Source organism: Oncorhynchus masou, chromosome 29 (assembly GCF_036934945.1).
Source record: "Oncorhynchus masou masou isolate Uvic2021 chromosome 29, UVic_Omas_1.1, whole genome shotgun sequence".
Lineage (NCBI taxonomy): Eukaryota > Metazoa > Chordata > Actinopteri > Salmoniformes > Salmonidae > Oncorhynchus > Oncorhynchus masou.
The window spans coordinates 71,509,935-71,524,810 of record NC_088240.1 but is presented as its reverse complement, the minus strand read 5'-3'; the positions used below and the strand labels follow the sequence as shown (position 1 = coordinate 71,524,810).

Genomic DNA, 14,876 nt, shown 5'->3' with positions numbered 1-14,876 from the left:
AGGACTGTGGGACTGAACACATCCTCTCTGCAACTGGATCCTGGACTTCCTGACAGGCCGCCCCCAGGTGGTAAGGGTAGGTAGCAACATGTCAACCACACTAATCATCAACACAGGGGCACCTCAGGAGTGTGTACTTAGGCACCTCCTGTACTCCCTTTTCACCCACGACTGTGTGGCCAAACATGACTCCAACACCATCATTAAGTTTGCTCACGACACAACAGTGATAGGCCTGATCACTGACAACGGTGAGACAGTCTATATGGGGGAGGTCAGAGAACTGGCAGTGTGGTGCCAGGACAACAACTTCTCCCTCAATGTGAGGAAGACAAAGGAGCTGATCATGGACTACAGGAAAAGGCGGGCCAAACAGGCCCTCATTAACACAGACGGGGCTGTAGTGGAGCTGGTCGAGAGTCTCAAGTGCCTTGGTGTCCACATCACCAACGAACTATCATGGTCCAAACATACCAAGACAGTCGTGAAGATGGCATGAAACTGAAAAGATTTGGCATGGGTCCCCAGATCCTCAAAATGTTCTATAACTGCACCATTGAGAGTATCCTGACCGGTTGCATCACCGCCTGGTATGGCAACTGCTCGGCATCTGACTGTAAGGCGCTACAGAGGGTAGTCAGTACGGTCCAGTACATCACTGGGGCCAAACTTCCTGCCATCCAGGACCTATATAATAGGTGGTGTCAGAGGAAAGTCCATAAAATTGTCAGAGACTCCAGTCACTCTAGTCATAGACTGTCTTCTCTGCTATCGCATGGCAAGCGGTACCGGAGCGCCAAGTCTCCGGACCAAAGGACCAAAAGGCTCCTTAACAGCTTCTACCCCCAAGCCATAAGGCTGCTGAACAATTAATCAAATGGCCACCAGACTATTACATTGATTACCCCCCCCCACCCTACTATCTATGCATAGTCACTTCACCCCTACCTACATGTACAAATGACCTCTAACCTGTACCCCCACACACTGACTCGGTACCGGTACCCCCTATATATAGACTTGTTATTGTTGTTTCATTGTGTTACTTTTTATTTTATTTTACTTTAGTTTATTGGGTAAATATTTTCTTAACTCTTCTTGAACTACATTGTTGGTTAAGGGCTTGTAAGTAAGCATTTCCAGGTCTACACTTGTTGTATTTGGTGCATGTGACAAATGAAGTATGATTTGATTGGATTGTATTACCTGAATCATTCCAAACATCCCATTCAGGTCTCCTTCCTTCTCATCCTGATATCTTCAGCCGTTGGCTCAATGAGCACATGCATTTATTCCCTGTCTATTGGCTCACCCCGTGTCAACCTGCGACATCCCCTAACATCTTCATTAACAGGGTGTTAAGGATCAGCCAGAATCAATGCTTCCCCAATGATGCCTATCTCACACTGAGCCCTTCTGAACAAGGGCTGTAGGGAACCTGCAGGGCACACATGTTGTGGGGTAATAATACTATTATATATACCTCACATGCAACTTGTAATAAGACTATACAATTAGCCTATTCAAATGTATATCAGACTCCATAAAGATAATTCAATTTTACAAGCAAGCATTAGGCAATAAGTTGACTTTGACTAACAAGAATTAGTCTGAGATTTCTCTATATCCAAGGCAGATATTTAATTAACATTGTACAATGAATGGATTCACGTACAATGAATAAAGCTTAAGAAGCTACAAGGCAATACTGATGTTAACAAAACATACGTCTAGGCATATAGATCCTAAGGTTTACTTAGAAGACAAAGCATGAACAAAGAGAAGCCTATTAGGCCAGAGGCCTAGAAGCCTAGGAGATGAGAATTGATCATACAACCTTCCTCCATGGACAGGATACAGGATAGGAGAGAGAACAAAGGCATTTCATTCCATTGATAACATCTGAAGGTGTAACTCTTTCAACTCAAAACCAACCACATTGACCAATCAAACGATACCAAGTTTACAGCGTAACCTGACCACCAGGGTGTCACAGTATTTAAAGGCTTGCGTGGGGGATGACACCAATGTAAATAAGACATCATTCCTGAGTGGACCATGAAACCCCCTAGCATAGAGTGATTTAGAGTTCGCCCTGTACAGATAAACAAGTTACCACAGAGGTCATACATACAGTACATGCATACATATGCTTTCAGAGTCATGGACACTATATTGTTATTCACACATTTAATAGTCAGTCCTCCTGATACTGTAACAGAGAGATACATTTTGGCCCCTCAGAGGGGGAAGAGCTGACAAGTCCTCTGACATTGTCCTTTGTGCTTTCCTTGTGTTCCTGGACCATTTACCATGCAGCTCCAGGTGACAGAGAGCACAAATCGGGGCCAAGCCTACACACAAATACACACACACACGCACAGACACAGTAGGGTTGAAAATGTCCTGTTATTTTACAAATGTTCCATTCCAAAAATAAATCACTTTTCTCCCTGGTAACCCGGTATTTCCCGCCAAAACCAAAAGTGTCCTTCAAAAGCATCATAAAGCATATACATATGTCTGGATTCGATTAGAGCTTTGATCGGCATGAAAATTCAAGCCTGATGCTACCTGAGCCTGATGAGACATATATTGCATACATTTTATAAGCCATACATACAAGACCAAAAAATCCCAAAATACGGTGCCATTATCCAATACATATATGATACAGTCTCCTGCAGGTTATGCACGACAGAAAAACATAAAAGCCCATATAAATGTAGCTAACTATACGCTCTATTGTGTAAATAAATGAAACTAGCTCCAGTAGGCTAACCTTTTTCAGTGTGGACTGTATTACTGTACTGCATTGTGTTATACTGTATTACTGTACTGCATTGTGTTATACTGTATTACTCTACTGCATTGTATTATACTGTATTACTGTACAGCATTGTATTATACTGTATTATATGGACTGGAATTACACACATCGTTCAAACCATGATAAAGCAGAAGAGCACATACGATTATCGAGCAGCACATGCAGCCTACTACAAAGTTACAAGTATAGTCTAGTGAATTAGATTTACATTTTGAAATATAATAGGGCCTATTTGTATAATTAGTGGGCTGACACATATTTACCTTTCATAATTTTTCCCCTAGGGTTATTAGTCGACCAACTCTCTCTCTTGTTGATTCATTCCTGTCTCGCTTTCAACAGCTAAATGAAATATGTTTCGTTGTCCTTATCTTCATCCTTCTGAAGACACCCTTGAATAATGCAGAAGGCTTGGATGCAGAAGGCTTTCACTTCTCTTCAAGAAGATTGAATGGTTATGGGTCTGAATAAATAAATGCTATAGCCTACCACCCTGTTTTCTCTCTTCTATCAAACTACCCATGAGTTCGATTGGCTGCCGTATTTAACACTCAGCAAAAAATAGCTTACGTCCCTCTTTAAATAGTCTATTGGTATAAAAAAAATGCTAAAAGAAATGGTGTCTAACAAGCTATTATAGTCTAGCTTGTCTTGCATGGGACTCCAAGAGCTAAGGAGCGTTTTTAAGGAGAGAGACCAGTGGAGCACAAGTGTTTGTGTATTGCGCAAGAGACAGAGGCTATAAATTAGAAGCGTATTATGCATAATCCATCATTAATTAATAAAATAAATATAAGGCTAATACTGCATTGAATATATTATCTGAAAGGCTTGAACATCTATATATAGGGCAATATATCAATCTATAACAGGATTATCTATTTTGGATAGAGTTGATGGAGAGAAGGACTGCGAGAGTGCTCGCACGTTCACTGATATAAAGCAATGATATTCGAGTGATAGGCTGTTTTAAAACTCTGCAGCTGCAATTATTAAAGTAATAACTTTTACAATTAAAAACCAAGGTGACCCCGAAAGCCAGTGGACATGGGTAATTTAGACACGCATTCAGTCTTTATATTACTGTAGCATAGACTATGCTGGAGAAAATGTAGGCCTACCTATCACTAGAAGAAAAGTTACCATGATGAGATGATAGGTCTGCATGCATTGTGAACTCCATACTGAGATGGACTGTGTGTCTCTAAGCGTTGATTCATCATGCAGATGCCATAGAGAAGTCAGATTTAGACATTGCATATTCATTTCAATGCACTGCCTTTCTCAATATCTACAATATGAAGTATTAGGTACAGGATGAACATATTGAAACCTGTAAACTTTAATTTGCCCAAAAAGTTGTTTTGGACACTTCTCTGGTTTCTATTTTGTTTTGCTTGGTTGGTTGTAGTTTTTTGGGAAATAGATTTAAACTGAATTAAATTGAAAGCAAAATGGTTTAAGTGATAAAATACTGGCCAATGGAGCCTCAGTGTGTTTCTGAGAGCAAGTGAAGACCTGGCAGTGTTGTCCTGAGCCTGGATACACACACACACAGACATCCTGTCCTGAGCCTGGATATACACACACAGACATCCTGTCCTGAGCCTGGATATACACACACAGACATCCTGTCCTGAGCCTGGATACACACACGGACGCAGACACACACAGACATCCTGTCCTGAGCCTGGATACACACACAGACACACAGACATCCTGTCCTGAGCCTGGATACACACACACACACACAGACATCCTGTCCTGAGCCTGGATACACACACACACACACAGACATCCTGTCCTGAGCCTGGATACACACACACACACAGACATCCTGTCCTGAGCCTGGATACACACACACACACAGACATCCTGTCCTGAGCCTGGATACACACACACACACACAGACATCCTGTCCTGAGCCTGGATACACACACACACACACAGACATCCTGTCCTGAGCCTGGATACACACACACACACAGACATCCTGTCCTGAGCCTGGATACACACACACACACAGACATCCTGTCCTGAGCCTGGATACACACACGGACGCAGACACACACAGACATCCTGTCCTGAGCCTGGATACACACACAGACACACAGACATCCTGTCCTGAGCCTGGATACACACACACACACACAGACATCCTGTCCTGAGCCTGGATACACACACACACACAGACATCCTGTCCTGAGCCTGGATACACACACGGACGCAGACACACACAGACATCCTGTCCTGAGCCTGGATACACACACAGACACACAGACATCCTGTCCTGAGCCTGGATACACACACACACACACAGACATCCTGTCCTGAGCCTGGATACACACACACACACACAGACATCCTGTCCTGAGCCTGGATACACACACACACACAGACATCCTGTCCTGAGCCTGGATACACACACACACACAGACATCCTGTCCTGAGCCTGGATACACACACACACACAGACATCCTGTCCTGAGGCTGGCTCCCTCCTGACCCCTGGCATATGGCACATGTACCCTGCCCGCTGAGACGTTTGCTGCCTGCTGTTATAACACTGGAACACTGGCCATCTGGGGACGAAAGGGGGGGGGGGGTAGGGCTACAGGGCTACTCTACTGTATAGGACTATAATCATAGTCTATATTACAGGTGAAGGGTTTTTTGATATGGTAATTTATGATATGGTAATTTAGCAGAACAGAACTGTTGGCAACGACGGACATATATTTAGTATATGTGGCCCATCCGAGTACCGAACCCACAGCCCTTATGCTGCCAGGCCAGTACCATGGTCTGTCTACTGTAACTCACTAAGCTGTTGGAATCACTGTGAGAAAAAGTAGGGGTGATGGAAGGTGTGAATTACAGTACAATAATCGATCAGTGACTGAGCCTGTTCTGTGGTCATAGACAACTGTGACTGAAACTATTCTGTGGTCATAGACCACTGTGACTGAACCTGTTCTGTGGTCATAGACCACTGTGACTGAACCTGTTCTGTGGTCATAGACCACTGTGACTGTGAAGGTATGAGGCACAGAACTGCAATGAGGTGGTTCCAAGCCCATTCTATTCATTCTATTTCTATGCATTCTAGGCACAGTGGGTGGACAGACAGGATGTGAGCCTTGCTGTATTGTCGTCATTGATCATGAAGGTGTGAGGTTCTGTAAGTGGCCAGGGGTCTTACCTGTGCTGTCATCATAGACAACGGTGACCGTCTTCCACTTGAAGAAGTGAACCAGGTCCAGAATGGCTCGGCTGAGAGAGGAGAAGTCTGGGTAGAGGCTGACATAGAAGGAGTCCCTGTTGTCAGACACCTGGTGCTTCCATTTGGTCTGGATGTGGGGCACGCCAAGCGCGTTACAGATGGACTGGACCGCATTGGCCGACGAGCTGTGGGAGGGCCCGAAGATGGCCGCCACCCCCAGAGATAGTTGGTCGCAGGCTGGGGGAGGAGACAACTTTCAGTTAGTCCTTTATTCAGTGGTTTATTCAGTATTATATGACATGCTACTGTTAGTTCCTGAAGTCATAGACTTCCCACTCCACTATGGCAAGCTGTCCGTTCCTATATGGTTTTGAATGACCATCATGAAGCATATTTGGAAGGAAGCCAGTGACCGTGTAAAATGTATGAGCAAGATTTATACACAGTAGGCCTGCATAATATATGAAACGATTGGCAACACTTTGTAACAACAACATTCTGCATTCAAATGACTTAATTTGATGAAAGGAGAAAACGCTCCAATCACAGAAAAAGGATATATTGGCCAGTAATCGATAAGACCCTGTGGATGCGTATGAAAAGCACCCTTTTCCCTATAGTGTTCTACTTTTGAACAGACCCTTATGGGGTTGCCCTATGGACGCTGGACAAAAGTAGTGCACCATATCGGGAAAAGGGTGCCGTTTTAGATTCAACCTTTGAGATGTCAGGCCTAATGCAACCCAGTAAAACTATAGATTACTGCAGTTTATAAACCTGTCTCCAGTGAGACAACCAGCTCTGTGAATTAGTATTACTGCTGAGTCCTTAGCAGAAACCAATCAATTGTCTTGGTTTACGTTTCATCTGCACAGACAACGGATGCATTCCAAATAGCAAACTATTCCTATATAGGGCACTACTTTTGACCAGATTCCTATGGGGCAGCCCGATGGGCCCTAATCAAAAGTAGTGCACTATAAAGTCTAAAGGGAATAGGTTGCCATTTGGGATGCGACCATGCTCTTTCTGAGCCTGATTATAATTGTCCCAATCCAACCAATGAACTACGCATGAGCCCACATTCCCTGGGTGGGTGGGAACGCACTAACAACGCTAAATAAGATAGGAGAGTCACACAAATAGCAAGCAAACTTATTTGTATATTGAATATCTATGAATATTGTTCCAGGAGACCAGCACCAGTCATGAATCTGGGTGTGAATACAGCTTTCTGAATTGTATTCATAATACTTGACCTTTTCTGGAGGCTTCGAAGCTGTCGTAGATGTTTATCCGTTGGATGTCGTATGTTAGCGTTGTGTTTGGCAGTAGGGTTCTGTTCCTATTGATTGTATTTAAAGCAAATTTAAAGGCTAGTTCCTCAGCACCTGACGGCCCCGACTCAATGGACTCGAATATTCCTCCTGAAAACAAACAGAGACAAGAGACAGTTGGTTGGTACAGTAGTTGAACAAAGTGGTTGATGAAATCACATTTAATGTTGAGAGGATCATTCTTGACTCATTACATTTACACTTGTGTGTGATTATCCTGTTCTGTCTTTTACTCTTAATTATACCATTTCCTAATTTAAATAGAAAGGATAATCAAATACAATTCACAAGATATAGAAAAGATATTGAAAATATAATTCCATCAAGTCCATCGAGACCTTACTATTCACAATAAAATGAGTCAGATATTTTGCACATCACATCTGCTGGGGATACTTGTTTACTCAGGCTATGGGGGTACTTTTAACACTGACACATGACTGAAGCGAAAGCTTTCAGACACGTTAAGTCTTGGACAGTTTCCAACAGGAATCTGATCCAGGGGGATGTACTACTGTAAGAGAAACCCCTGTAATGTACTGTAGAGTGATGCACTCTCTTCAGAAAGACTGGAGTGGAAAGTGTGTTTAAAAGTGCTGGCTGCATAGCCAACGGCCCTCCAGTGAATTCATCTGACAGCCAACAGATGAATGGCTGCCGGAGAGGCTTGTGAGGAGAGGGGGTGGAACTCTTAGATCAATGTGCCCTGATTGGCCAGCGGATCAATCAATCAAGCCCCTGGGGAGCACTGGAGCACAGAGGTGGGAGATTGAAGTGTTTTGTTTGGGTTAGCCCCCTGGCCTGCCCCGTTGGCTCACAGTCTGTCGGTCTGTCGGTCTGTCTGTCTGTCAGAGGAAGCTGTCAGTAGATTCTATGGTTTATTTCCTCCTACTGTAAAACTCCAAAAGCAGCAAATAAACAGAGGACCAGGCCACTTGCAGAAGCAGCAACTAAACCGAGGACCAGGACACTTGTAGAAGCAGCAACTAAACAGAGGAACAGGCCACTTGCAGAAGCAGCAACTAAATAGAGGACCAGGCCACTTGCAGAAGCAGCAACTAAACCGAGGACCAGGACACTTGCAGAAGCAGCAACTAAACCGAGGACCAGGACACTTGTAGAAGCAGCAACTAAACAGAGGAACAGGCCACTTGCAGAAGCAGCAACTAAATAGAGGACCAGGGACACTTGTAGAAGCAGCAACTAAACAGAGGAACAGGCCACTTGCAGAAGCAGCAACTAAACCGAGGACCAGGACACTTGTAGAAGCAGCAACTAAACAGAGGAACAGGCCACTTGCAGAAGCAGCAACTAAATAGAGGACCAGGGACACTTGTAGAAGCAGCAACTAAACAGAGGACCAGGCCACTTGAAGAAGCAGCAACTAAACAGAGTACCAGGCCACTTGAAGAAGCAGCAACTAAACAGAGGATCGGGACACTTGTAGAAGCAGCAACTAAACAGAGGACCGTTCCAATTGAAGAAGCAGCAACTAAACAGAGGACCAGGGCACTTGTAGAAGCAGCAACTAAACAGAGGACCAGGCCACTTGAAGAAGCATCAACTAAACAGAGGACGGGACATTGCAGAAGCAGCAACTAAACAGAGGACCGGGACACTTGAAGAAGCAGCAACTAAACAGAGGACCAGGCCACTTGAAGAAGCAGCAACTAAACAGAGGACCAGGGCACTTGCAGAAGCAGCAACTCATCAGAGGACCAGGCCACTTGAAGAAGCAGCAACTCAACAGAGGACCAGGCCACTTGCAGAAGCAGCAACTCATCAGAGGACCAGGCCACTTGAAGAAGCAGCAACTCATCAGAGGACCAGGCCACTTGCAGAAGCAGCAACAAGACACAATTCAGGAAAAGTTTCTCTCCTCTCTCTCATTAGTATTCTTCTCGTGGGAGAGCTCTATACTTTGCATGTCATAATGAGTTGGAGGGAATTAATAAGCATCAGTTAATCGGGATGTACTATAATTGGAAGCCTAAGCTTTCGGAATCGGTCCGTCCACATGAGAAAAGTACCGTTTCTTGCTGAGAAGAGAATGTCTCTGTGGCTCAATTGAAAGAAAGAGGAGCGAAGAGAAGTGAGTGAATGACTAAACGACTGACCGACCATGTGAATGTGAAAGAAGAAGATGAATCAGACTGGACAGATTAATGCGAAGATGTGACAGAGGGAGTAGGTGATGAATATGAATGTGTAATGTGTAACTCCTTTGTACTACAGGTTACGATAAGTATGCATTCACATGAAAAATGTGAGCAATGTAGAAAGCAGATTGAACTGAAGGTCAATGTATGAGTACCATACATACAGTACTGATGAATTGAATGAAGTGGTATAGGTATGGTATAGGTGGGTGAAAGGTTAACGCAATGACGTTAAATATTAATAGTATAAAACGATTACAAGGGATAATGAGTGTATGCATAGGTACAGGTCTATGTGTAGTATGAATATGACAATGAGGAAGCAAGTCTTAATGAGATTTGTGGGGATGAATGTAAGAGGGTGTGGTTAGCAGTGAAGGGGTAGTTAGGAGAACAGGTGGGGCTAACATTAAGTAAGGCCTATGTAAAAGAAATATTTAAAAAAGCTGCCCCATTTTCACACACAAAAATCATGTCGTGTATCTTTAGAGGGCTTTCATTGAATTTTGACATCCAGATAATAACAGTGACATATTGAGTTCCACCCAGCGAGTAGCTTGTCCCCCTGCTGACTGGTGGCTTGTAAGGTTCTTTGATATGATACTATAAGCCCATAGATCCACAGAGCTTACAGCAGAGATCTGATATCCACCACAGAGGTGACAGCTCTCATAATACCTGACGAAGAGGAAATAAGCGCAAAATCACCATAATGTTGATCCCCAAAACACACCAGCCAGAGGTCATCAAGGGTCATGAGCTTTGAGACACCGTTGGAGACAGGGACACAAGCATAGAGTGGGAGGTTGAGAGGATATGGGAGATATGGGAGATTATCTGAGGCTGGTGTGTGTGTGTGTGTGTGTGTGTGTGTGTGTGTGTGTGTGTGTGTGTGTGTGTGTGTGTGTCTAGGTATTGAACCAAGAGGGATATCCCCCGGCGCACGTTCAGCACAGATCCCAGAACAGCAATCAGTCAGGAGAGAATCACATCAATCAACACTTCATCAATCTGGGGAAATTACATTAACAGACACAAACTGACCACAGCAGAGCACTCACCACAACATGACTACTCCGACCAATCATAGAGAGTTTACAGAGCCGTGTCGCCTGACCTCGCCAAACAGATCCTCTTCAGCTCTGTACCAGAACAGATCCCAAAACAAAACCTCAAGCTATAGTTTGTCACAAAAAAACATGTACCACGGTTTGAGTCGCCACAAATGAAGGCTGTATCCTGCTGCTGTTGGCACTATGCTATTGTAGACCTTCACCACCGGTCAAAAGCTTTAGAACACCTACTCATTTCAATTAACAGATGTGCCTTTTTAAAAGTTCATTTGTGGAATTTCTTTCCTTCTTAATGCATTTGAGGCAATCAGTTGTGTTGTGACAAGGTAGGGGTGGTATACAGAAGATAGCCCTATTTGGTAAAAGACCAAGTCCATATTATGGCAAGAACAGCTCAAATAAGCAAAGAGAAGTGACAGTCCATCATTACTTTAAGACATGAAGGTCAGTCAATATGAAACATTTCATGAACTTCTTCATGTCCAGTCCCAAAATGTGAGATGTTTGTTCTCAACCGCCGTGTCTTTGTGAGACGCGTGTGACTGAACGAATATTCTCCATATGTGTTGTTTCAACTGTGAAAGCATGGAGGAGGAGGTGTTAGGGTGTGGGGGTGTTTTGCTGGTGACACTGTCTGTGATTCTTTTAGAATTCAAAGCACACTTAACTAGCATGACTACCACAGCATTCTGCAGCGGAATCCCATCTGGTTTTGGCTTGGTGGGACTATCATCTGTTTTTCAACAGGACAATAACCCAACACACCTCCAGGCTGTGTAAGGGTTATTTTACCAAGAAGGACAGTGGAGTGCTGCATCAGATGACCTGGCCTCCACCATCCCCTGACCTCAACCAAATTGAGATGATTTGGGATGAGTCGTACCACAGAGTGAAGGAATAGCAGCCAACAACATCTCAGCATATGTAGGAACTCCTTCAAGACTGTTGGAAAATCATTCCAGGTGAAGCTGGTTGAGAGAATGCCAAGAGTGTGCAAAGCTGTCATCAAGGCTAAGGGTGGCTATTTGAAGAATCTCAAATATAAAATATATTTTGATTTGTTTAACACTTTTTTGGTTACTACATGATTCCATGTGTGTAATTTCATAGTTTTTATGTCTTAACTATTATTCTACAATGTAGAAAAGTGTAAAAATTAAGAAATATCCTTGAGCAGGTGTTCTAAATCTTGACCTGTAGTGTACCTATGATAACTCTGGAGCCAAGTATGTACCAAGTATCTAAGAGTGCTTATTCAAGATCAGTTTAGGCAGTTTAGGCTAGATCACAATAAATAAAATACATGTCTGGGGTGACCTGATCCTAGATCAGCACTCCTACTCTGAGACACTTGATACATACGGCCCCTGGTCTAGACACTGGAGAATGGATCAGTGTGGGCACTGGAGAATGCCCTTTCCCTCTCAGCTGGTGACATGTGTTCTGTGATTAGACCACTGGGTATTCCTCAGCCCAAACATCCATCAAAACCCATCACTACTAACATCCCTAATTAATGATCAATGGGGTCTTCAGCATCCCTGAATTATTAATCCAACAAGGATACCAGTGCCGCGATCAATGTCATCACATCATCCACATCTTTCTGTGCCAAGAAGGGAGTGTATAGCCTCATTTAAATCTATCTCAGTAAGCATGTTTGGCCACATCATAAGGCAGCATACTGACAGACATGTGGACAAAGGATAATTCATCATTCTCTTGCTGCAATATGAGCGGGATCGATTTGGAGGTGGAGGGTCCGTTATGGTCTGGGGCGGTGTGTCACAGCATCATTTGACTGAGCTTGTTGTCATTGCAGGCGATCTTAACGCTGTGTGTTACAGGGAAGACATTCTCCTCTCTCATGTGGTACCCATCCTGCAGGCTCATCCTGACATGACCATCCAGCATGACAATGCCACCAGCCATGCTACTCGTTCTGTGAGTGATTTCCTGCAAGACAGGAATGTCAGTGCCCGGATCTCAATCCCATTGAGCATGTTTGGGACCTGTTGGATCGGGGGTGAGGGCTAGGGCCATTCTCCCCAGAAATGTCCAGGAACTTTCAGGTTCCTTGATGGAAGAGTGGGGTAACATCTGACAGCAATAACTGGCAAATCTGGTGCAGTCCATGAGGAGGAGACGCACTGCAGTACTTGATGCAGCTGGTGGCCACATCAGATACAGACGGTTACTTTTGATTTTGACCTCCCCTTTGTTCAGGGACACATTATTCTATTTCTGTTAGTCAGAGGTCTGTGGAACCTGTTCAGTTTATGTCTCAATTGTTGAATCTTGTTATGTTCATACAAATATTTACATATGTTAAGTTTGCTGAAAATGAGGTGAGGACATTTATTTCAGAATTCTTACTTCAGAATCAGTCTGCACCAGTGAGTCTGGAGTCTTTTAGGGGAGGCTATAGGATGACACGCTCATTGTAATGGCTGGAATGGATTAAATGGAATGGTATCAAACACATCAAGCATGTGAAAACCACTTTTGACTCTGTTCCATTAATTCCATTCCAGCCATTACAATGAGCCTGTCCTCCTATTGCTAGTCTCCCACCATGCTGCAATGGTCTGCACCATGTTTGTTTCCTTTAGAAGAGATGCATCAGCATCAACTCCTGTAGACTAAGTCAATCATATCTTTGGGCCAAACTGATACTACTAAAGAATGTCAATATACAGTTTACTGAACAGAAATATAAACGCAACACGCAACAATTCAAAGATTTTACGGAGTTACATTTTATATAAGGAAATAAATCACTTGAAATACATTCATTAGGCCCTAATCTATGGATTTCACATGACTGGGAATACAGAGATGCATCTGTTGGTCACAGACACCTTGAAAAAAAGGTAGATCAGAAAACCAGTCAGTATCTGGTGTGACCATTTGCCTCATGCAGCGCAGCACATCTCCTTCATAGAGTTGATCAGGCTGTTGATTGTGGAATGTTGTCCCCCTCCTCTTCAACCGCTGTTAGAAGTTGCTGGATATAGGAGGGAAATGGAACACACTGTCGTACACGCCGATCCAGAGCATCTCAACTCAATGTCTAGTGAGTACACAGGCCATGGAAGAACTGGGACATTTTCAGCTTCCAGGAATTGTGTATAGATCCTTGCAACATGGTACCATGCATTATCATGCTGAAACATGAGGTGATGGTGGCTGATGAATGCCACAACAATGGAATCTCATCACGGTATCTCTGTGCATTAAAATTGCCATAGATCAAATGGAATTGTGTTGGTTGTCCGTAGCTTATGCCTGCCCATACCATAACCCCACTGCCACCATGGGACACTCGCTGACATCAGCAAACCACTCACCCACACAATGCCATACACGTGGTCTGCAGCTGTGAGGCCGGTTGGACGTCCCACTAAATTCTCTAAAACGACGTTGGGCAACAGCTCTGGTGGACATTCCAGCAGTCAGCATGCCAATGGCACGTTCCCTCTGTGGCATTGTGTTGTGTAACTAAACTGCACATTTTACAGTGGCCTTTTTTTGTCCCTAGCATTGTGTTGTGCGCCTGTGTATTGATCATGTAGTTTAATCAGCTTCTTAATATGCCACACCTGTCAGGTGGATGCATTATCTTGGCAAAGGATAAATGCTTACTAACAGGAATGTAAACAAATTTGTGCACACAATTTGAGAGAAATACGCTTTTTTGTCCATATGGAAAATTTATGGGACCACTTTACATGTTTCATTTATATTTTGTTCAGTGTATAATCAACGGGCTCGGTCAAAGCCAGTCATCTCCTGCAGCCTAAGCTAACGTAGCGGGTGTAAAATAAACCCCTGAGATGGGTCCCCACACCAGGTTTTCAGGGGAAAGGGAAGCTAGGTTGAAGATATTGGAGCCCTGAAAAGTGGATGTTTACGGTTTTCTGAGAACCCCGCTGAGTGTGCCTGCAGCCAAATATAATTATGACAAAGGCACAGGCTGCGTAGAGGGATACGATAGATAGTGCTTATTGTGCAAGTTTAGGGTGACCAGAATGTTAAATTGACACAAACAAAAAGTTTCTATAACAATGAGTGCATTAGCATTGTGATACGAAATAAGTCTAGACCTGATTGCCTGAGTCTCACTGAATGCCGAGAATAGACTTAGCCTCAATCACCCTAATCATGGCACACTAATCCCTATACCAACACCCTATTTACATAGGTCTCTGATAAAAAGTAGTATACTAGATAGGGGATAGGGTGCCATAGAAT

General features: G+C 43.7%; 1 protein-coding gene across 3 annotated transcripts in view; it reads right to left on the bottom strand.

The window, feature by feature from the left end:
* LOC135520429 (glutamate receptor ionotropic, kainate 2) overlaps positions 1-14,876 on the bottom strand; it is a 237,227-nt gene that overhangs the window by 146,291 nt on the left and 76,060 nt on the right. For all 3 annotated transcript variants that reach the window (XM_064945988.1, XM_064945990.1, XM_064945989.1), the window contains exons 3-4: positions 7,313-7,480; positions 6,033-6,290 (exon numbers count right to left, since the gene is read on the bottom strand). In XM_064945988.1, the coding sequence (XP_064802060.1) occupies positions 6,033-6,290; positions 7,313-7,480 (426 nt within the window). The remainder of the gene's footprint in view (positions 1-6,032; positions 6,291-7,312; positions 7,481-14,876) is intronic.